Genomic DNA, 25,089 nt, shown 5'->3' with positions numbered 1-25,089 from the left:
GACAATCTTGGAGGTCCTTGTCTCACCTCTGAGTGCTGGTCTGTTCATCGTGCTCCTCACACTGAGGGTATTTAAAGGAGTCTCTGTCCTCACCATGAGTCTCAGCAGAGTCTTCACCTTCACACAAACACACTCATGAGATTCTTGTCAACATCAAAAGTTGTTCTCGCCTCATAGTGTAAAAACTATAATCAATACTTTCATAATGTCCTGTTTTCATTAGAAGAAAACAGATTTTACTTCACACGTTCTGCGCCCTCTACAGGCAGTGTTAGATGGAGCATGTTTTTCAAACGAGTGTCAAAATCTCATCCTGCATTGATTTCCTACTAAAAAAGTTTGTACACTCAAACCCAGAAAATAGTGCATAAAAATATTCAGATGGATAAATCTGTGCGTGACAGGAATTCAAGCATTTTTACTTTCTTCATCCAAATCAAAGTAGAGTTCAGACGGGTTCATCCCTTTTCACGCCTCCATTAAAATATGTCAATGATGTTTAAATTAACCACGAGACTTTCCTTTCAGTGAGAAAAATTAATTCATGAAATAGATTACCGGTTTATATTGTTATATATTTCAAACATTACTGACATGGACCAGACTTAATATAAATGTTTATATGTTTACATACACGTTTATTAACAAGAATATTGTATTTACAGAGGCTATCATTGGCTTATTTGAATCATTTTATGATCAAGTTTAACGAGAATAAAACTTTAGATCAGTAACTTAAAGCACTGTAGTGATGATGATGATGATGATGATGATGATGATGATCGTCTCTGAGCTTCATTAGAATTTGTGGCTCACCTGCTCAACACATGCACTTATTCTTACTATGTTTTTAAAATGAAAGTGTTTTCTTTGCATGTAGTTATTATGTGATGGTGTATTTATTTAAGTGTGTTTTTAAGGATATAGCTCTGATCACGTGATCACATGAAGGAAACCGGCTTTAGCTGCTTTCATTCTGCAGCTTCACTTTGATATAACTGACGTGATGTTGTTTCACAAGAACGTCTGTGACTCTCGTAGAGAAGACTTGAAGGATCTCACTGTGTTTGTTACATTATAAAAACAATCTTATAATTCCTTCTCGTTTTTTCCTAATTTCGTAAAATGCCTGGAAAACAATTGCATATACATCATTTTGTCTTAATAAATAAAGATCATTATTTTAGTAAATGAGAAACATTTTTAAGTTTAATTTTAAGTACAATTTATTATCTACTCATGTATCTACAAACATATTGATATTATTGTGTCTCTGGATCTGAGCAGTAAATATGTACATAGGACACCTTCAAACCTGTCAGGAAGTCAAGTTTCACGCTCCTATTATTCTTGATACATATGAAATTTGCTGCGCTCACATTGAAAGAGACCAGAGCTCCGACTGGCTGCTGTTCATGTCACATAAATAGTTATTGCGTCGATTACTTCTCTTTTATTTTCTTATATCATATTTTATTATGTCACGGCTCGACCGGTAGATCGCGGCCGACTATTACGCACCCCTGGTCTATATTAACAATACACACTCACATGATAACACTATCAGTCCCTACAACAGCACAGACACACGATAAAGGTATATTATTTGCTGATAAAGAATATTTATAGAGAAATTACTCACAGTGGTTGAAAAATACTAGATTCTTATAAACTGCGTCATCAGGAAGTTAAACAAATATGCACGCACACAAACACACCCAAGCACACACACACCCAAATACACCCAAGCACACACGTCAAAGCACAAATATACATACAAAACAAATACTCACACACACACCACACATGCTGACAAATAAACACATGTACATGTCAGGTGTTTGAATGTGGTCTGATTCAGATTTTCTCAGCAATCATTTATAGATCTTTTTCAACTTCTGTAAACATCAAGAAGGATCGTCTAGTTATGTTTGATTAATTTCTTTTCATCAACTGCTGACTTGTCTGAGAGTCAGAGAGTCACTGACCTGTCTGCAGCTTTCTTCTCTGTGGTCTCAGGTCCATGTTGGAGCAGAATTCAGCTTCTTCTGACCAGAACTGATGGAACAAGACACTGATCAACTCCTTCTGACGCTGGTATAAAGGGTTGGACTGACATAAAACTATGGGACTCATGAAACCTGTGTTTCTTGTTAGACTGTTACCAGGTGTTGTGTTCTGGTTCATTGTCAAGATTTCATTTACTGTAAGTGCTTTCATTTCTCTCCTGAAAGGAATTCAAAGTTTAAAAGTTTTCCGAGGATCTCTAGTTTCCTTGTTCAGACTGACCCAAACACAAGATGAACCCCTTTCTTTTCATAACCATGGTTCTATTATAGGTTCTTTCTTTTTAGTCATGTATTGTCATTGCAACTAGTATAACGAGAAAAAAAAAAGCAGGGGGCAGTAGGCCGCGCCTGTAAAAGGCCTCACTTTCCACCAACAAGGCAACTTTTTGGGGTCAGGAAAGCTGAAGTCTTCTGGGTCCACTTGTAAAGGGCGTTGCAGCCATAGAACCATGTTACAGTTTTTTTGGATTGATAAACACTAAAATTTGTACACAATTATAAATACCTTACACTCGAGGAACAAAACTCCAGCCTTGATAACCACAACTATAAGCACAATGTCAGCTTCGCACTTTTTGCAAATGACTGCACACAATTAAAACAGTCAAAACACGGAGTCCGTTCCGTTCGCTCCAACACAACGTCACTTCCGGTTCTTATACTTCGCTTCGCGGAGAAAGATGGACAATCAGAGTGTGTCACGGGTCGTTTATTCGCCGCTTCAAGTCAAACTAAATACAAGCTTTACGATCGCGACCGGACACACTTTCTTCCGGCGACTGTACAGGTCGATAGCCCGGGAGAAAATGTCCCGATCTGTAGAAACATCGCTATAGTTAAGGCAAATTTCCTGCCCAGGTGGTCGTCCTTTCCGGCCAAATGGTTCTTTCAAGTTCCCTGTGTCCCGATCCCCATAGAGAGAACTTCCTAATTTGTTTCCTTGTAATCTAATCATTCAAATGTTCTCGGGTGGGGGTTTCCGTCTTTTAGCCCCCCTTTTCCTGGTGTGTCTTGCTTCGTTCTTTGATCTACGATTTAAGGTGTGATTGGCAGATATAAAGATGTTTTAAATAATCGATGTTGTATCTCTAATTCTGTCTCAAGCTGGTCTTGAAACATTGTGTCAGTCTGGAGGGAATGTTGATTGTGAATGTGTATTCAAACATTTAAGCTCTTAGATGAAGCGACTAATTTATACTATATAGTTTGAATATCTTTTAGCATTAATTTAAGTATGGCGTATACTTATAGTGTATAATAATTTTAATCTAACACAGGGTTGGACTGACATAAAAGTATGTGACTCATAAAACCGGTGTTTCTTGTTAGACTGTTACCAGGTGTTGTGTTCTGGTTCATTGACAAGATTTTATTGACTGTATGTGCTTTCATTTCTCTCCTGAAAGGAATTAAAAGTAAAAAAAAAAAAATCTGAGGATCTCTAGTTTCCTTGTTCAGACTGACCCAAACACAAGATGAACCCCTTTCCCTTCATAACCATGGTTCTACAAATGGTTCTTTCTGTTTATTCATTTATCTTCATTGCAACTAGTACAATGAGAAAAATACGATGTACTCTCCACACAGCAGGGGGCAGTAGACTGTGTCTGTAAAAGGCCTCACTTTCCACCAACAAGGCAACTTTTTGGAGTCAGGAAAGCTGAAGTCTACTGGACCCACTTGTAAAGGGCGTTGCAGCGAAAACAACCATGTTAAAGTTTCTTTGTATTGCATAAACACTAAAATCAAAAGTCATACACAATTATAAAAACCTTACATTCGAGGAACAAAAATCCAGCCGTGATTAGCACAACTATAAGCACAATGTCAGCTTCACACTTTTTGCAAATTACTGAACACAATCAAATGCAAAACACTAAACAAATTTGTATACATTAGACATATATGCATATCATGATATCAGTTCCTTGCATATTGCAAAACACTGACTTTCAAATGACCACACTCATGATTTAATTAACACAACACTCAGATGCACATGATTGCTTAATTGTAGACACAACAATCAGATTCATGCTCTACAAAAAGGCAGCATTTCTGGATCAACTGCACAACATCCTCACAGTGAACCAAATACAACAGATGCAAAACATTGTCATCTGGAACAATGTATCATTCCACCTCTCTGCACAGGTCCACAACTGGTTTCAGCACAATCATCAATGTTCTGTGCTATACCTTCCACCATACTCTTAATTTCTGGAGAGTATGGAGTTCTTCTCAACATGGCGGTGGAAGGTAATGATCTGCAGCCCCAGACTAAAGTGCCACTCATTGAGGTCATGTAGGAGGCCTGTGACCAAATCGACGCCATATTCAAGCATGGATTCCTGGATAATCCCTAATATTTTCTGCTGGACTTTCTTTAATTTTTTTGTTATCACCCCCCACATATTTTTTATAGTATCTTTTTTTTTATTATTATTGTCAGGTGTGCCGTTAAAAAATGATCCCATTTCACATAATTTCTCTTTAAATATTCTTCATCAGCAAATAATATACCATACTGTGGTTATTGTACCCATTGGTTGACGTGCAGTCGTGAGAAGAGATCTCTGACTGACCTTCCTGCACATCAACCAGTTTATTTATTTATTTGAATTAGGACGATGCATATTCCTCAGCATAGAGCAACAGCGTAAATATGCCAGAGTTAACACAATAGCTTATTTTCATCCGTTGTCCTCAGGCAGGTTAGATGATACAAAAGATAAATCACAAGATATTACCTGTAATGTAACTTTCTGTGGTGCGTTAACACGAGAGCTAACTCGCTAAAACACTGAATAGATATTTCCCGGTGGCCGACAAAGCTCACAACAAATACAAATACCGAAGCGATTACACTTCAAATTTAAGCGAAAACACTCTGACATTTAGCCAAAACGAAAATGTGTGGCATTATTCCACAAAGGAATTGATGTTCATGTGAGTTCGGGACTTTATTGTTGAAACACCGACTGAAGCAACAAGTAGCGGAAGATTTAAAACGAAAGAGAATTAAAATTAAGTAAACTTAATTTAATGTCAAGCTCCGAGTGTCATAAATGATTGATATTTGCGGTATATTTTTTTATATTTTATTATACTGTAGTAATGTTATATATACCTTATAAAAAGGTTTATTTTCAGAACATCTAAGTTCTGGTGGATTTAACTTTAAAATTGCATTTAGGTAAAATGACCTGAAGAAAGGAGCACCACCCTTGTATTCTAGTCCAAAGGAAACTATTAAGCTTTCGTGGATAATAATTAATTATTTGGCCTAATTCATTAATTATGAAACACTAGGTTGAATCAATCTCATTAACTGAAGTTAATACTTGTTGTCGTGATCAATGTTCTTTACTGAGTAAGAGGCTCTTGTAAAGGCAACTGACATACTTTTTATAGGATTTATTAAAAGAAACAAAGAGAAGAGGAAGAACAGTTAAGAACAATGGAATGGAATGAGGATGCTTGGCTTGATATATCATGGAAGGAATATATTATATATATATAATATTAATGAATCAGAAAGTAATGGACTTGAAGGCTTTGATAATTGTCAACTTCTGGGAAAGCTTTACAACTTATCTTAAGCTAATCTTGCTACCTCTGATCAATTTGAAAAATCCCAACACATCAATCAATGCAAGAGAGACAATGTTACAGTTTCTTATGTCGTCGAGAGGAGAGAGGAAGGAGTGATGATGACGAGGAGGTTGATGTGAAGAGGATGAGGAGGATGAGGAGGAGTAGGAGGATGAGCAGCAGCAGGAGGAGCAGGACTGAAGGCCCTGGATACAGTGATGTCGGGCGTGATTTCGCAGGGACCACAGTGAAGAAGGCTTGGCGGAGGAAAGCGCTGACGGTCTTCTTGGGTCCGGTCCTGGTTCTTTGTTGCAGGCTGTCCTCGACCGCGTTGGCGTAACCAACCAGAGACGTATCTTTACTAGGTGCAAGGGTCACAAGTCTTTTCTGGAAGAGCAGTTTGGTTGCTTCTAGGAGCCAGAGGTTCAGGCTTGCTTGGCTGGCTGCTGGGTTGCGTGCAGCTTGCTTGTGTCTTGAAAAGTACTGCAGCTGGAGAGACGTGCCACACTGTTGCAGAAAGGGAGGAGGGCAGGAGTCAGGAACGGGGGTGAAGAGGGAAGGTGATGAGACTCCAGGAGTCAAGGGACAAGAGGAAGAGTGTCAAGAGCGTTTCAAAATAATAGGCCATTTCGCGTGGCTCTTTTTAAAGCCATCCACTCGTGCTCCTGATTGGTGGGTGACATCTGATTCCTCACTCCCACATTGGCTGGAGATGGTCCACCCCTCTGTCCTTGGATTTCTCTCCTCCTTAGAATTGACTTTGAAACTTCTTTTATTTGACGTTATAGAACGGTCTGAGGCACATATATAATGCTAACTCATCATAACTTTCCCAGCTCTTTCTAAGGTCGGAATGATTCATGATTCATGATTATTACATGTTAGAAAACCACAGTATTGATATGTATGTTCAAAACACTTTTATATTTGGATATATATTTCATGTGACTTCTTTCTTTGGCGTCTCTTTACCTGAAAATATTTTATTGAACAAGAAAAATACATTTAGTATTCCGAAAAGTCATCTTGTCATTCTGCTCTCCTGGCCATGCTGGTGTAGTGATTTTATTCCTTATAAAAAGGTGTATTTTGAGAACATCTAAGTTCTGGTAGATTTAACTTTAAAATTGCCTCTAGGTAAGATTTACCTGAAGAAAGGGGACACCACCCTTGTTTTATAGTGCAAGGGAAACTATTAAATTTACGTGAATAATAATTAATTAATTGGCCTAATTAATTAACTATGAAACACTAGTTCTAATCAATGTCATTTAACTGAAGTTTACTACTTTTTGTCGTGATTATCTGTTCTTTACTGAGTAAGAGGCTCTTAAATTGACCGTTATTACACCAGAATAGAGACGCGTACAACGACGTGACGTTTTATAGATTTATTTAAAAAGGGATAAGGTAAGGTAAGGTAAGGTAAAACTTTATTGATCCCTCAGGAGGTCTCCTTTGGGAAATTGTTTTTTACCAATAGCCAGCAATTTTTCATAAACAATAAAAAATAATACATAAAAAATAAAGTAAGAAGAACATAAAGAGGAAGAACAAGATGACACAATCTAAGTCTAAAGACAAAGACAAAGAACATAGGTCAAGGAAAAAAACAAACAAAAAAGCAACAAAGACAAAGATACAAAGACTAACATGGAACAGAACATCCAGATACTTTCACTCCACTCCTGCCCCCGAACTCAGAATTGTACAATTTAATAGCCCGAGGGATGAATGAGTCCCTGAGTCTATTTGTTTTGCACCTGGGTAGGAGCATTCGTGCACTCATTCTGCTTCTCTGCTCACTGATGACAGTGTTCAGAGGATGACCGTCATCATCCATGATGGACAGCAGTTTGTTCAACGACATCCTCTCAGCAACTGTCACCAGTGAGTCCAGCTTCATTCCAACCACAGAACCAGCCCTCCTGATCAACCTGTCCAACCTGTTGACACTCCTCTTGGACACATTTCCACCCCAACACACCACAGCATAGAACAGGACACTGGCCACCACAGACTGGTAGAACATGCAGAGGAGCTTCTTGCAGATGTTAAATGATCGAAGCCTCCTCAGAAAGTACAGTCTACTCTGAACCTTCTTATACACATGGTCTGTGTTGCAGGACCAGTCCAGTTTACTGTCCATCCACACACCGAGGTACTTATAGTTGTCCACTATCTCCACCTCGTCGCCTCTGATGGACACTGGACGTGGCTTTGTCCTGGACCTCCCGAAATCCAAGACCAGCTCCTTGGTTTTTGAGGTGTTCAGCTGCAAGTGGTTCCTCTCACTCCAGTCCACAAAGTCACGTATCAGACTCCTGTACTCGTCTTCGCTGTTGTCCCTGATGCATCCAACAATGGCAGTGTCGTCAGCATACTTCTGGACGAGACTCAGCTCTGAGTTGTAGCAGAAGTCTGAAGTGTAGATGGTGAAGAGGAGAGGGGCCAGTACTGTCCCCTGAGGTGCTCCTGTACTGCACACCATAGTGTCAGACTTGATGTCCTTCAGCCTGACATACTGTGGTCGATCAGTAAGGTAATCCGTAATCCAGGAGACCAGACCAGGGTCCACATGCATCTTAGTCAGTTTGTCCTGCAGCAGAGTGGGTTGGATAGTGTTGAAGGCACTAGAAAAGTCCAGGAACAGGATTCTCACTGAACCGCTTCCTTTATCCAAGTGGGAGTAGGTCCGATGCAGGAGGTGAAGGATGGCATCTTCCACACCAACTGCTGGCTGGTAGGCAAACTGCAGGGGGTCTTGCGCGTGCTGGACTTGTGGCGTGAGATGTTTGAGGACCAGCCGCTCCAGTGTCTTCATCAGCTGCGAAGTCAGTGCCACCGGTCTGTAATCGTTCAGCACACTCGGTCGGATCTTTTTAGGGACTGGAACGATACAGGAAGTCTTCCACAGAGTTGGTACTTTCCCCAGCCGTAGACTGAGGTTGAAGACATGCTGGAGTGGCTCAGCTAGTTCAGCAGCGCAGGTCTTTAGCAGTCGAGCAGACACCTTATCAGGACCAGCAGCCTTCCCTGGACGAATCCTCCGAAGTACATCCTGTACCTGGAGTGAGGTGAAGCTGGGAAGTGGTTCTGTGGAGCTGGGGGGGGCACAAGAAGGTGGGGCAGGTCCTGAGGCGGGCAGCAGTGAGGGTGAGGTGACCTGCTCAAACCTGTTGAAAAAGTTGTTCAGTCCATTTGCCTCATCCACCGTGTCCACTGCAGTCAGAGAGGCCTTGGTCTTGTGTCCAGTGATGGTTTTAACACCATCCCAGACCTCTCTTATTTCTTCTCGGCTCAGCTTCTCCTCCAACCTCCTCCTGTAGGTGTCCTTTGCCTCCTTCAAGCATCGCTTCACCTCCTGCTGAGCTGACCTCATGGCGTCCCTGTCTCTGCTCCTGAATGCCACTTTCTTCCTGTTAAGGACATCCTTGACCTCCTTTGTTACCCACGGTTTATTATTAGGGTAACAGCGGACAGTCTTAGTAGGGGCGACAACGTCCAAGCAGAAATTTAAATAATCTGTTAGACAGTGTGTCTGTCCCTCGATGTCCTCACCATGAGACCTCAGCAGCACATCCCAGTCTGTTGTTTCAAAGCAGTCTCTGATGGCGTCCTCCACAGCTGGTGTCCACTTTCTGATTGTCTTAGTGGTCACAGTCTGTCTCTGCACCAGAGGAGTGTACTGTGACTGAAGGTGGACCAGGTTGTGATCGGACCTTCCAAGTGGAGGAAGAGGTTTGGCTCTGTAGGCGTCCTTCAAGTTGGAATAAAGAAGGTCAATTGTCCTGTTATTCCTGGTGGGACAATCCACGGCCTGATGGAAAGTAGGCAGAGTAGAGTCCAGGTTGGCATGATTAAAGTCTCCAGAGATGATGATAAACGCGTCAGGATGTTGATTCTGAAGTCGAGCTGTCATTGTGTGGATCTTCTCACAGGCAGATGCAGCCGCAGCGCTCGGAGGAATGTAGACACACAGCGCGATCACGTGACTGAACTCACGCGGTAGATAATATGGACGCATGCTGACAGCCAACAGTTCTAAATCTTGACAACAAGAGACTTTCTTCACAGTAACGTGTCCCGGGCTACACCAGCGTTTATTCACGTACATGATCAGACCTCCTCCTCTGCGCTTCCCACACGCGCGCGCGTCTCTGTCCGCTCTGACGGTGCTGAAACCAGGCAGATCCACGAGTGAGTCCGGAGTCAGTTGAGTGAGCCACGTCTCCGTGAAGATCAACAAGCTGCTCTCTCTGTAGATCCGCTGGTTGTTGAGGGCAGACAGCTCGTCAATCTTATTCGTCAGTGAATTGACGTTCCCCATCGTGATCGTTGGGATCGTTGGTCTGTGTATTATTCATCGTTGGATGAATAATGAATGACAAAAATGAGTATGTTATGGTAAGTTTCGGAACCGAGAATAAAAACGGAAACGGGAAAAGAATCATGGACGAAATCTTAATAGACTACCCGCATATTAAACAACCCAGACACAAATCAATTTGTTCAAGATGAAGTGATCAGCTTCTTACTTGACGGTAGATGGTGAACGGAGGTTTAGGCTGCAGCTGGAGACCAGATGAAGGTGGCAAGCAGGTGGATGTCAACGGAGTTGGAGGATGAGGATGAAGGAGAGGATGATGAGGAGGACAGTCAGGAACGAGGGAATCAAAGTTCTTTCGACGAGTGGGCCAAGCGATTGCGTCCGGTACACCGAACGGTCCGATGAATCACAGTGTCGGCTTCCTGGTTGTAGACACCTCACGTGAACGCGCTGAACGCCTGGAATGTTCACTTTGCTGAGGGAAAGTCTTTAGTTCAGGAACACTTTCTTCTTACGGGAGGTAAGGATGATTCACGGGCTTTTTGCTTCTTGATGGAGATTCGCAGTCATGGAGACGTGCTGCGAATATAGGAATAATCGGACCGGTCTGGTCAAGATTATTAAGAAACTGGAAGGATGCTGGAAGCGGGTCCTTCAGTGCGGTCCTCAGTTTGGACTTGCAGGAGCTGAAGTTAGGAGGCCGGAGATCGTCTTGAAGGCAAAGTTGGTGATGACCCAGTTTATCACGCGGGAGGTGATAAACTCTGATGTTATGAGGTACACCCTGATGATAAGGGGTACGCTCTGATCTTTTGGAGGAAACAACACAAATTCTCTAAGTTGAACACAGTTCTTATGTTGAAACTTAGTGATTGTAAAAAGGGGCAAACCCTTATGATTGGTTGACGTTTCTTCGGCGGGAAAAGGGTCCTTCCAGACTGACACCCCCTCCTCCTCCTTCTTACCTCTCCAATTGTCTTTTCTTCTCGTCACATAAGAAAAATCATATGTACGTTAAAAATGCTTTAAAACTATTTGTTCTTTCTAGATTATTTTCCCACGGAGCGCGGACATTCAAATAACACCAAACATGACAAATTTGGACTACGTATTACAAAATGAAGGTTTTGATAATGATTAATTCAATTCTTATATTTTATATGTGATTTCTTTTCATTTTGATAACTTCAAACACCTTGCACGTAGCTCCATTCACTTACAAGTATATTTCTTTAAGCAGGTAATACACATTTCAATTAATATTATCCAAGTCCCACACACACACACATTTTGCCTGTGAACACATCTGTTAGCACTTTCAATGTTGGTTTGCATCTTCACAGACTCTGTGTCTGCTGGAAGCCATAAAAGTTCTTATCTGATCTTGGTTGGTCGGAATCTCACCATGAAGTGTTGAACTCTTCGGTCATTGAAGGTTTAGCTTGGATGGAACGAGCGAAAGAACGAACAAACAAACCAACACACTTTATTGATCCTTCTGGAGGTCTCCTTCGAGGCCAAACAATCTCCAGAGAGAATGTATCATCCATCTAAAATGCTGCTAATTGTAACCTGAGAGAACATCGCTCCCTCTAGTGGTGATCTTAGATATCGCACTGCCCTGTCAATAATTCTGTAAGGACTAGTAAGTATTCCTCGCTGCAGGTGATGATAGAATGACTGGTGTGTTTATTTATTGACTTAAGGTTGTGGAAATTGCGTCTAGTGGTGCAACTGTAGATTACAGTCAATGTTTTTTCATTCCAACTCTTCAACACATCACAGAAAGTAAATACCTGTTGTTTGTAATACTCTGATGGAGCTATAAAAGCGGAAAAGTAAATAACTTTCAATCCTGTTATATATTAGAGGCTTCAATAAGCACCACTGTTGTACGGCGTGTTCTTCTTACCCTGACATGCTGGTCATCCAAAACTAGTGATGGGGAGATGAAGCTTCCTTAACAGTGTCATCATTTTTAATGCTTAGTAGGTGGCGCCTCCGTTTAAAAATGATAAGGTTTAATCCAAGTACTTGTTTTTTTTAAATGTTTAAATATATTTATTGAAGTTCCCAGTCTCAGCTCCAGCTAGTATTTCCTCGTTCAAACACATTGAAAGTGTGAGTGCAAGCTTTTCACTGAGAGACTGAGATCTTCCACTAAAAACAGATTTAAAATATAGATTCATTTAAGTGTTTTTATGAATGATTCTTCATCATCATTAGGACTCTTCAATCTAAGAGGAATGTTACAGACGAGCAGTATGGAGGTATTTGGATGTTTTTAAGTGTCTTTTTGGACAAAGATGAAGACGAAGACAACTGAGCTCCAGACGCTACATTAAAATGAAAAAACATTTTTGTCTATAACTATAAAAAGAACAGATTACTTGGAAAATAATCCATGAGATGACATGAGAGTGAGTAGAAAACGTGTGGAATTTTTGGGTGAATTATCACTTGAAGTGGAATCCAAGGCTATTTCATGTGATAAAAATAAATTTTATTTAGTGTTTGTTTAGACAAAAGTGTCTTATCAAAACAAAGTTATCTCAAGACACTATACAGTTGAAATAAGACTATAGTTGATTAAGTAAAAATAGAACCCAGCAATTCAACAAAGAGCAAGAAGCGAAACACTGTACAGTGAGCTATGGCGAGGAAAAACTTCCTTTTAGAAGGCAGAAACCTCGAGCGGAACCAGACTCATTGTTGACAGCCTGCCGCTTTGACCGGCTGGGAGGAAGGATGGGGGGAGTAGACAGATGGATAAGGAGAGGAGTGAGGGAAATTATAGTGAGAAAAAAAATAGGAGAGTGTAGGAGAGTCCTGCTGGAGAGAACTCGGGATCTGATGACGTGGTGAAGATCCTGGATCAGCAGCAGCTCTGGAGGTCCTGGGGCTCCGGGAGAGAAATAAAAAGGTGTTTAAACTGCACAGGTGATGAATGTAATGCAGAAAAGAAGGATATACAGAGCTCGGTGTCTAAAACTCCTCCAGCATTCTCAGCCTATAGCAGCTAAGATAAACAGTTAAGTTAGTTATAGCAGCTAAAGATAAACAGTTAAGTTAGTTATAGCCTTTATCGAAAAGTAAGGTTTTAAGATTGTTTTTAAACATAGAGAGGGTGTCTGCCCTCCGGACTGAAGCCGGTAGTTGGTTCCACAGCAGAGGGGCTTGAAAACTGAAGGCCCTGGCTCCAAATCTACATTTAAATCTACGTCAACTTCCCGCCGGCCCTTCCTGAATCCACTCTTATTCACACTGCCCACGTTTTCACAGATACTTCGGATCTGCACGCGGTACACACCAGAACAGGACACCATGACCTTCTCAGATGGACTCATGCTAAACCGAACCCAGATGCACAACGCTGGCTTCGGTCCCCTTACGGATCTGGTGTTCGCCTTCGCCAACCAGCTGCTTCCTCTGGAGATGGACGACGCAGAGACGGGACTCCTCAGCGCCATCTGTTTGCTGTGTGGAGGTAGAGCAACACACTTTTTCTATCAAAGATACAAGTCCAGAGCGCGATTCAAAGAAGTAGAAACTTTTGGAGAAACTAGCTGTCGTCACCCAGATGCCGTCCTTGTGTGGCCCACCTTTTGATTCACCTCCGGTTCTTTAACCATCCAAAAACATTCGAACCCTTCCAAGTGTCTCAGTCCAGGCCAGTACACGGAGGCTTGCTGCTGAAATAAAAAAACTCATTCGTCCTCTCGTGTTTTTTTTCCGACAGATCGTCAGGACCTAGAAGAGGCGGATAAGGTGGACATACTTCAGGAGCCCCTTCTGGAGGCTCTGAAGATCTACGTGAGGGAGAGGAGGCCACACAAACCACACATGTTTCCAAAAATGTTGATGAAGATTACTGACCTGAGGAGCATCAGTGCTAAAGGTACAGTAGTGAAAACTGTCATTCTGTTGCTTTTCATCCCTTTTCGAAGATATCAGCTAGAGCCCAGTTGTCACCACAGTGAGCTTTAAGATGACCTCTCCGAAAGACTAGCTATTATAACATGCTGCTAATATCGGTGATGTGTCGATGAAGCTTCATGAAGCAGTGACATTATCTCCTGAGTCCACTAGATGTCAATCTTTGCTCTATAATCTATTGCTTTGAAAAGCTATTCTATTGAAACATGTAGAACAGTGTAAAATGTTTATTTTATTATTTTAAAAATATGCTCTGGATGTGTATTCATGTATAATATTCACAGTATGATGGATACACAGAGACAAGCGAGGACGAGTTTTGATGTTTCCTTCTGTCTGCAGGAGCTGAACAAGTCATCACCCTCAAAATGGAAATCCCCGGCTCCATGCCTCCTCTGATCCAGGAGATGTTGGAGAACTCTGAAGGCCTGGAGAGCGGCGCGGCAGGCGGTCGACCCAGCGGAGCCCCACCAGGCAGCTGCAGCCCCAGTTTGTCGCCCAGCTCCGCCCAAAGCAGTCCGGCCACACAATCGCCGTAGTGACGGCCGACATTTGAACTTCTGCTCCAACAACGTTCCCGCGGTGAAAGCAGGAAGTCTGGACTCAGACGAGCCGACCCCTTCCTCCACACGAACCTCCCTTCACTCTGGAACGCTGTGCTGGTGTGCAGGGAAGCAAGGCCGCCTCCGAGAGACCACTGTAAACACTGCTGACCCCCACTCCTCCCTCCACGACTCCTTCACCCGATGGATGTGATCGCTGCAGGGACAAGTTGGGAGCGGACGTGGAAGTGGCTTCTGTTGGACAAGAATCACCAGACACTTTTTTGTTGGACTCTAAAGCAGACTGCAAGGATTTGTTAGAAGAGCCGCCTCCTCCTCTCCCTCTCAAAGTTTCTTTTTTTTCCTACAAAGTTATATAAATATATATAGATATGAACTATGGTGTTTGACATGAGGGCGACTGAAAACCTTTTCTGAGATGAGAAACCGTTGTATCCCTTCACTGTTTGGATCTTTTCGTACCCACCGAGAGTATTGAGGAAGATGTTTGACTTTGATGTCACCTGTACATTATTCTGATGAACACAAAGAGCAAACAGAAGTTATTTCCAGTCCTCACATTTATGTGCACAAAAAGAAAGTCGCTACGAGTGTCACCGTCTATTCCAGGTTGTTTTCCACGTATTGTTTTGTGCTTCCAGACGAATGGAAAACAAATGATTGTATGATATGGTCACAGGTCCTTTCAAGAAATCCAGTTCATGAAGATTCATTATTAAGGTGTTTTTTAAGTAGCCTTTGGTTTGTGTATATAAGCTGTATTCATTTCTTCAAAACTATGAAGAGTTTTAGGCTTCACTTGATTTTGAAAAGAAAAAACCTTTTATGTGTTTTGTTCATAGGTTTGTGATTCCAGGAAATACATTGTTGAGCACATTTTACTGAAGGAAGTTTTTGTGTCCGACTAAATACTGGACACTTAACTAATCACCGGCTGTTCAGAATGTGGCGTTCACGGTTCCCCCCCTTTTTTTCAGTTCCCGCCCTTTTGTTTTGACGTACAGTAGGTATGAACAAGTAGCACTCCAGTCGGGGCATAGCTTTCTGGCCATGTAGCAGACAGAGACGGAGTCTGGAAGTGTTGAGGTGGATCACATCTCGGGCTCGGACGTTCCTGTAGCAGCTTCGTGAGATTGATCAATGTGAAGAGTGGTGTACATACACACTGTATTTAATACAAGTGATTCTCAAAAGCCTCTATGTGGGTCCGTGTCATGTCGTGGTGGGGAAAACTAGATTGTAGTGGTCCCTCTGGACGGGGGATCGTGAAGGTCCCATATGTGATATTTGTCCTCACGCATCGTCCCCTGTGTTAGAAACATGCAGGATCCAGAGCAACCTCACACCCTGTGATACACTTAATGCCAAAACGCCTTCACATCCATCTCATCTTGACCATCGTTACTGTACACACACCAATGTCTCAGGAAGGAATCATTTTGTGTGCTTGGCCTGTCCATTGTACATGTTCTGTGCTGCCCCCCCACTATGTCACTAACACACACACCTCTGCTACTGAGCCCCTGTGTTTCAAATCACTCAGACCAGAACTTGTGCAGAGAGACACCGACCCTGAACATTATGGTCTCACCATGTGTGGAGTCTCTCTACGAGTCCTTTTTTCTTCTTCTTTTTTTTTGTACGGTCAAAGCTGCTTTCCTCATTTTAGGACTTAACATGTCCAGAACAGCGCACAACTTTTCTCTGCACAGCTAATCTGGAATAGAAACGGACACACCTTCGGTTTGAAACGTATGGAATATGTTGCAATTTTGTCAAGATTATCAAGCGACTTTGAGAAAAAAGAAAATAAAGGAAAAAAAAAGATAAAAAATAAAACCAACATTTAATGATTATTGTTGTGTCGTGTGAATCACTTTAATAACTACATTCTGCTGTATTTGAGTCCCAAGTGTTGCCTTCAGTTTCCTCCAGCAGGAAAGAATGTAGCTGTTGTTTCTTCTAAATAATGAAAAAATAAAACATCAGGGCTATATAAAGTGCTCAAAGTAAACAAATAATAAACTATTATATAAGTATTAAACGATTTACCAATACAAGTCATCTTCAGGTCGTGACACCCCTAATGGGCTTCGCTATTGGTTTATCCATTGAGGCTTTCGCCTCTGAACCTGTATAAATGTAATCTACTCTCCGCCAAACTGGGGGGAAGGGCCCGCCCCTCTATATAGGCCCTCCCGCCATTCGTCTCCCCTTTTCACTCAGTCACCTCGGATCTACATCATCTATCTACTCAGCGATATATATATATAGTTCACCATCCGGTGTCCCTATAGAACAAAGACCTGATTCTCCTGCACTACATGGAGTAAAGCATGTTAGAACCAAGTCAACAAATGTCCTACCTCGTTCTGCATCTAGACTCCAGAACTAGCGAGATAAGGGTGTCATTACTACACCAGTTGGACAGGGTTTGAAAAAACCTCATATCACTCCTGGGTCTTATGGCAGCGGCCCACCCTGTGGTCAGACTGGGCTTGTTAAATATGAGAAGTCTTCAACAGTGGTTTTGGGGGTCTCCGACTTCATCCAGTTCGAGACAAGGGCCACATGTTGATTGTTCCTGCCTTCGTTATGAGGGACATAGTCTTCTGGAACTCTCTAGGGCCGACTCCAGAAAGCAGTCAGATTGGTTGTGTACATTTCAGTCCCTGACCGGCTGGGGTGGGACCTGTGGGGGGAGAGTGTGGTCGAACACACCGAAACACATCAATTACCTACAACTGCGAGCGGTTCAAAAGGTTCCCCACCATTTTGCTCCTCAATTTGAAGGGAGACATGTGATGGTTCGATCAGACGACTCCACAACAGTGGCATATCTGAACAGGCAGGGAGGAGTGAGGTCACCGGGTTTACAATGCTTGGCAGCCTCCATTCTGAGTTTTGCCGACAGGTATGTTTTGTCCCTGCGAGCTCGACACATTCCGGGTTTGTTGAATGTGGGAGCGGATCGAATGTCTCGAGGGGGTGCTCTTCAGGAGGAGTGGAAGCTGTACCCCAGATACAACGTCACAGATCTGGCGCCTGTTCGGGAGACCAGTTTGCCTCCAGGGAGAACACAAAGTGCCCCCTTTGGTTTTCACTGAAGGTTACAGACGGACCACCTCTGGGGGTAGATGCTCTGTCCCATCCGTTGATACCCAGGGGTCTGTTGTATGATTTCCCACCAGTGAGACTCATGCTATCTTTCTTAGACAGAGTGAGGTTTTCAGCATCTTACTGTGTTAATGGTACTACCAGAGAGCCCAGGAGCCAGATGGTTCCTGGACCTGGCTCAGTTGACAGTGGGGGAACGATGGCCTGTTCTGATTCTGGGGCGTCGCGTCATGGTTTGGATGTTGAGAGGGTAACACTAAATGCCGTATTCAGGGTACTCAGGCACCAACTACGTCGAAAGCTTATGTGTCACGCTGGTGTGTATTCGAAGCCTGTTGCAAGAAGAAAGGACTCACAGCTTCTTCATCTCCAGTCTCGGAGATCCTGCTTTCTTGCAGGAGTTACTGGACGAGGGGTCGTGCCGCATCTATGCTGGCGGTTTTTGCGGTCAGCCATGAATGTAGGACATGATGGTTTTGGTCGTTTTACGACCAGAGGTCATACCTTTGTAAAGCGATTTTTTATTTTTGGGTGCTGGAGTTTTCGACTCGTCATTTGGTCCCACTATGGGACCAGATAGCTTGAGAGCTACTTTCACTCATCAAGACGAGGAGGCTAGGCAGCGGCATTCACTGTGTCCAGTGCGAGCTTTGGCCTGTTAGGTCAGATGCACAGCTAGTTTACGTAAATCCAATCAGCTGTTTGTCTGTAACGGGGCAAAGAATGCTGGAGCTGGAGTATCCCCTCAACGTTTTGCTCATTGAATTTGTAGTGCAATTCTCAAAATATTATGAGGCAGCAGGTCACACTGCCCCTGATGGCCTTAGAGCTGTAAGGAAATTACAACTTTACTGTAATCAATCACCTAGATTTGACACACATTTCAAATAGTCACTTGATTGACTGATAATCTTTTATATTTAATTCATATAAAATTTTCTTGCATTGAATCCACTCGATGCAACACCTCAGGCCCAGGTCACATAAAGCCTCGCACACACTGAGAAAGATTAAACAATCCCAGATTCCCAGCAAGTCTGTGGGAACCTATTTGAGATCTCACACTGAAAGACACAACAGGACAGCAAGTCGCTGGGAACAGATTCTCTCTAGAAGACAACAACCTTCGGTGAATTTCCACAACGACCACGTGTGGCGGCCATCTTAGAATCAAGTGTTTACAGTTACTGACCAATCCTACATGTACAGTTGACTAGAGGTGTTAACCTGAATATTCTAGTATAAAAGATCCACCATTTTTTGAGATCTTTGTGTTCTGGCATTCGAAGACGTCTGTGATAGATCTCTCTGCTTGCTAGCGCCCGTGTTCATGTAAGTTTGTCTCTGACTTTTGCATAATTCACTCAACACGCATTTTTCTTAAACTCATCCATGTGTCTGTCCTTCATTTTCCACCACCACGTACGAGACTGTGGAGGGGTCGGTTAACACAAACACAAAATCCTCACAACTTGGTGCCGTGACCCGGATGGCGTTGAGTGGTGGTTTGAAGGCCTTTTCGATTCCGAGGCGAACTCTGAGCTCTCTTATGCAACCAGGCGCACCACATACCTTACTTCAGGAATCAGGTAAGAAAGTTTAAAGTTTATGTTTTTGGTTAGGAAAGATTACATATATTTATATTTTATATAAGTTTTGGTTGCCTGAAAGAATAAACGTAAGTCTCTGGTTCTGTCACAAATTTAGATTATATTTTTCAATAGTGCTTTCTTAAGCTGATGCTTGTTTTTTGGGTATTGCATGGTAAGTTGTTGTATGTTGTTTTTTTAAGTGTAGACGACACTATCGTGTCCCGGGAAGAAGAAGCATCGTTGAAAAAACGTTGATTAGAATTTAAGTTAAATTGATAGGCAGAGGAGACGGAGTTACACGACCTGGTAACCCCTGGGATTCAGAGTAGGGGTGGAAGTATAACCGGCTCCCTCTATGGGGCATCTGACGTTCTTCCAGATTCCTAAACTAGTTAGGATACTTGGCCTATGGTTGATTAATGTAGAGGTACTTTTTCTGTAAACCAAGTAGCTATCATTAATTTGGGGATATGTGGGATTTGAGCGGTCTCTCCCAATATCCTGGTCTGGAGGCTCTGCCAGCCGGTGTGTAGGCCAGTTAGATCTCATTGTGTTTCTGTGTTGAGAGACTCCACAGGTATTTGGCAGTATAGTCAGGGCTAGTTAATTTTTCCGAACAATCATGGTGATGGATATTGTCTCATTGGTGATTAGTTTAGAGTTAGTTTGACGGGGGTTTAAATAGATGGAATAGTTGAGAGGCTCCTATCCAGGGTGTTTGGAAGCGTATTAAGCGATCGAGAGGCTCTCTCTTGTTTTGGTAAAATACTGTTGTCGTCGTATTTTCATAACATATTGTTTAGTTAAAATTGTCTGTCTCTGTATATTTTTATCTTTGGAGAATTTTTCTCGCTGCGGTTATTGTGAAAGTTGGCATTCATTTGTGTTATTCATTTGTGTAAGATCTCTGACTTTCTGTGACTTGGCTGAGAGTCTATGTGTGTGTGTCTTTGGACACTATCTCTTGCTGATAAGAACTGCTTCTTGGCAGAGGTTGTCTTGTCAGCTGCTGCAAGGCAACTGAGCTCCGAAAGAAAGTTTCCTTTTTGGTAGGAGTGGTTTCACTTAGAGGTTGGATTTCTAAGACTTCCCTCTTTTCCTCACTGACCCCCCCTGCTGTTTCATCCTCGCACAAAAAGTCTTTCGTCATCTTGAATTCTATTCTCTAGACTGTTTTTTTTTATGAAAGAAAGTAATATTAATTAAAGTTAATGTGTAAAGTGATTGTTCAGGTTCCTATTTTGGTGTTCTGATTTAATTAATTTTTTTTCATTTCAATTTTTTCCTTCTTACGTTTTCTCTAACCTCTATCAATTGTTGTCATTTCTATTTTACTATTTTTTATTGATTTCAATTATTTCTTGTTATCAGTAATATTGTTTTCAATATTTCTTTATTTTCTTCCCTTCATCGAGTATTTTGGTTGGGTTTAGTATAATTATCTTCTCTCTTCATGAAGTAACATTCTTTGTTGACAAAAGTTATTTTACAATTATTCCTGTTTCTAAATTAAGGTATATATGTATATATACAGTTAATTAGTGTTATAATTGGGTTAAGAAGAAAAACTAAAACAACTCACATTTCAATTTTCTCCTTCTTCTGCAGTGTTCAATAACAATAACACAATTAACATTGATTGTTGACATCCTTTGTTTTTGCATGTATTAATGACCTTTTGACCCCATTATCTTAACCACCCTCTCCTCCTATTTCACATGGTCAATTGATCAACTCAAAATTGATCAACTCTCAATTGGTCAAATCTCAATTGGTCACATTGCATGTCACTTTTGTTGTTTTGTCTAGCTAACACTGCTTATCTAAAGTGTGTCATTGACTGCTTGCACATGTGTGATCGTTTGTTGATATATATGCTGTGTCTCAAATCGCGTACTTGCGTACTCAAAGTTAGTATTTTTAGTGCGTAAGTGTGTCTCAAATCGCGTACTTGCGTACTCAAAGTTAGTATTTTTAGTGCGTAAGTGTGTCTCAATTCTGTGTATGCGAAATTTAGTGCGCCATGCACACTAAATTGTCACTAAAATACCCACAAAACTGATGTGGTTCGATGGACACTTTCTACCCTAAACAGCTCCATCTTAATAACGTTTTAAACGGTAGTTACGTCATATATATACTGTATATATATATATATATACATATATACTGTATACTTACGGGAGCCTTTTCAGCAGCAATAGAAGGATGACACGTCTTTGGTGCTGATACCAGCTTAAATATCTCGCTAATATTGCGATTCTCATATTTTTTCTTATAGTAGTAGAAGGAGAAGCTGTTGCGTCATTTCCTGTTAGTTAAGGCAGCAGAGTTTGATTTGAGACATACTATCTGTGGAGAATTAGTTACTAGTTAGTATGTACACTATCCTGATGCATACTAACTTCTAGTATACTAAGAGAAGTATGCTATTTAAGACACAGCACTAGTTCCTGTTTTTGTCTCTTCTTCTACTCTCAATTTCTGATCTTGGGTGTTGTGTTTGCTTTGCTGCCCCCTGCTGGGTTTCTCTTGACTTACTTCTTAATTGCCTTTTTTCTGACTCAATTGGTGTAAATATTTCATTATTAATTAATTGAATCAATTGCATTTATCAGTATTCATGTTTATTTAGTTTTCTTAATTTTCAATTATTACTTTAAATTACATTTTATTATTTTAACAATAAGTCATACATTTACTATTGTTTTATTATTTTTTAGTAAATTAGGGATTGGATTTTTATCTTTTTAATTATTTTCTGTTTATTTATTCTTTTTTAATCCACCAGGGGCTTAGCATCTTCGGCCGCCCTGTTCAGAGGAGTGACGGCTGAAGATGTGTGTCAAGCTGCATCGTGGTCGTCTACAGCGTCAATAGCGAAGCGTGTTAGAGGGCTTTGCATGTAATAATAGAACTAGAGTTACATCCAGGTAACTAATATGTATTCCTCACTACAGGGATGGAGTGAACCACGACAGGGGATGATAGAGGGACTGGTGTGTTTATTTATTCACTAACAGTTTTGGAAATTGCGTCATCAAGTGGTGAAACTGTAGATTACAGTCAATGTATTTTCAATCCAACTCTTCAACACATCACAGAAAGTAAATAAGTGTTGTTTGTAATACATCACAGAAAGTTGTTATCACAAACCTGTTGTTTGTAAAAACCCTGGTGTAGCCATTGAATATATTAGGATATATATTAGAGGCTTCAATAAGCACCACTGTTGTACGGCGTGTTCTTCTTACCCTGACATGCTGGTCATCCAAAACTAGTGATGGTGAGATGAAGCTTCACTAACATTGTCATCATTTTTAATGCTCAGTAGGTGGCGCCCCCATTTAAAAATTAAATGAGGTTTAATCCAAGTACTTGTTTATTTTTAAATATTTAAATATTAAATATATTTATTGAAGTTCTCAGTCTCAGCTCCAGCTAGTGTTTCCTCATCAAACACATTGAAAGTGTCAGTGAACAAGATTTACACTGAGAGACTGAGATCTTTCACTACAAACAGATTTAAAATATAGATTTATTTAAGCATTTTTATGAATAATTCTTCTCATGTGGAGCTTCAATCCAAGATGGATGTTACAGACGAGCAGTATGGAGGTATTTGGATGTTTTTAAGTGTATTTTTGGACGAAGATGAAGACGAAGACAACTGAGCTCCAGTCACTACATTAAAATGAACAAACATTTTTGTCTATAACTCTAAAAAGAAGAGATTTCTCTGAAAATAATCCCAACCCTTAGTCGATATGAGGCTGAGTAGAAAATGAGTTTGCATTTTGGGTGAATTATTACTTCAGACATGTGACATAAAAAGACAACAAAAGACTTAAAACATCTCATGATTCCAGAACTGTTGTAATAGTTTTATTTTACCTAAAATTACATGATTAAATAATGTTGAATACATTCAACTGTTACTTTAACAACACACTTTCATTTGCAGTTAATAAAAGAAAACTCTCTAAACTGGATCAAGATTATCTCACGATACATTTGTCAAAGTGTAGATTCACTTGTCGATTCAAAGAATAATGACCAGTTTATAAAATATAATATAGTGTGATTTTGAGAATATTGTGCAAAGAACTGTATGATTTTGAAGCTGTTTGACCAGAGCATGTGTCAAACTCAAGGCCCGCGGGCCAAATGTGGCCCGCCATGTGATTTTATGTGGCCCGCCTGCCTTACCTTGATCAATGAGCAAAAAAAAAAAAAAAAATTGTCCGACAAACCAATCCCACAACAGACAAAATGGTTTTCCTTCTTTTATTCGCGCTGCTTGCGTTCCCTTCTCTGACTCTGCCTCGGTCAGGTTTTCACAAGAGCAGGCACGCAATCCATGGCGCAGCAGCGCTGTGGCGGTCACTGCAGGGTCGGGTTCTCATTGCCCAGACTGTTGTAATGAAAGCGGGGGGCGATGGACCATACAGTCTGTCCGTCTGTCTGTCTGTCTGTCTGTCTGTCTCGAATCAACATCACCCGAGATTATCATCCACGCTACGTGTTAGCATTAGCGCCGCTGCTTTGGGAAAACCGGCCGCGAGCCTTTGATGTGAGCAACACACACTCTCATCGCGGCACGCACACACACACACACACACACACACACACACACACACACACACACACACACACACACACACACACACACACACACACACACACACACACACACACACACACACACGCACACACGCACACACGCACACACGCACACACACACGCACGCACGCACGCACACACAGAGTCCCTGGCCTGTCAATCGCTCCCTGTCACACCGATTTCAGCAGGAAAAAGTCTCGCACAAGTTACTGGCTGCTGACTTGTAAAGATATTATTAAAGGTATTATGTTTCCCACGATTGACGCATCACTGCCGCAGCGTCTCCAAATAAATGCGAACAGGTGGAATTGAGAAATACAAATACATCCTCGCAAAATTTCCAAGAAGAGAAGAGTTGATGCGGAGGGAAGGATATTTCAAGAAAGGTGTGAAGAATACATGTTTGTGCTTCAAGGAAAAAGGCATGTAAGTCCTTTGTGTTATGAGGCAGTGTTAGTTGTCAAAGAGTACAATCTACGCCGGCATTTTGACACCAAACACGGAGCTAAGTATGCCAAATTTACTTATTTTCATAACATGACCAATGGATGGTGGAGGGGATCCACTTGGTGTGTTCAGGATCTACTCATCCACAAGAATTGACAGCCAATATATAAGCTGGGGAACCTAAAAACGTGACCAATAACTGGTTGTGAACTGAGACTTTCTTTCTTGTTGGGACATATCTCAAGACTCAACAATCTGATTTTCCTGCAATTGATTTATTTTTTCTCTGCTTGAGATGACAAGTGTGACGACACATGTGCATCAACAGGAAAAGTTGCTTGTCAGACTTATTTCAGTTGCAACTTATTAGTCTTGAGCTGTAAGTTTTTACTTATTTTTATGTGTAGCAATGTATTTAGTACCACATGCAAGGCTATTAGCTTGCATTTAGTTACATTTATAAGTTACATCTGGCCCTTTGAGGCCAGCCATTATAATGATGTGGCCCCTGGTGAAAACCAGTTTGACACCCCTGGACTGGAGGATTGAATTTGTTGATCTTTTTAATTCATGTTTCTCTCGCTCTGTTCCTCTGATGACATCATTTCTAGGCGACAGATGAGATGAAGCCAATCTGTCACGATCGTGTTTAGATACTGTTGAAAGTACAGTTTGAAAAAATAACCATTAAACCGCTTACTTTCAGTGTTAAAGGTAAGGTAAGGTAAAACTTTATTGATCCCTCAGGTTAAAGAGGTTTAACTAGAGAACGATCATAAAAGTCACAAACATAGAAGCAAACGTAAGTAAGTAAGTAA

General features: G+C 41.4%; 2 protein-coding genes across 2 annotated transcripts in view; one reads left to right on the top strand and one right to left on the bottom strand.

Moving 5' to 3' along the window:
• Positions 1-25,089, bottom strand: part of LOC148085218 (protein NLRC3-like) — a 126,375-nt gene that overhangs the window by 20,147 nt on the left and 81,139 nt on the right. The window lies entirely within an intron of this gene.
• On the top strand, positions 10,249-14,613 carry LOC148085219 (retinoic acid receptor alpha-like). The gene is made up of 6 exons (XM_087785538.1): positions 10,249-10,377; positions 10,426-10,513; positions 10,560-10,747; positions 13,276-13,480; positions 13,733-13,891; positions 14,272-14,613. The coding sequence occupies exons 1-6, from the start codon at positions 10,249-10,251 to the stop codon at positions 14,466-14,468; spliced, it is 966 nt and encodes a 321-aa protein (XP_087641664.1). The 3' UTR covers positions 14,469-14,613.

This window comes from Callionymus lyra, chromosome 2, assembly GCF_982586985.1.
Source record: "Callionymus lyra chromosome 2, fCalLyr1.hap1.1, whole genome shotgun sequence".
Taxonomy (NCBI): domain Eukaryota; kingdom Metazoa; phylum Chordata; class Actinopteri; order Syngnathiformes; family Callionymidae; genus Callionymus; species Callionymus lyra.
The sequence above is the reverse complement of the archived record's forward strand: the minus strand, read 5'-3'. Positions and strand labels throughout refer to the sequence as shown.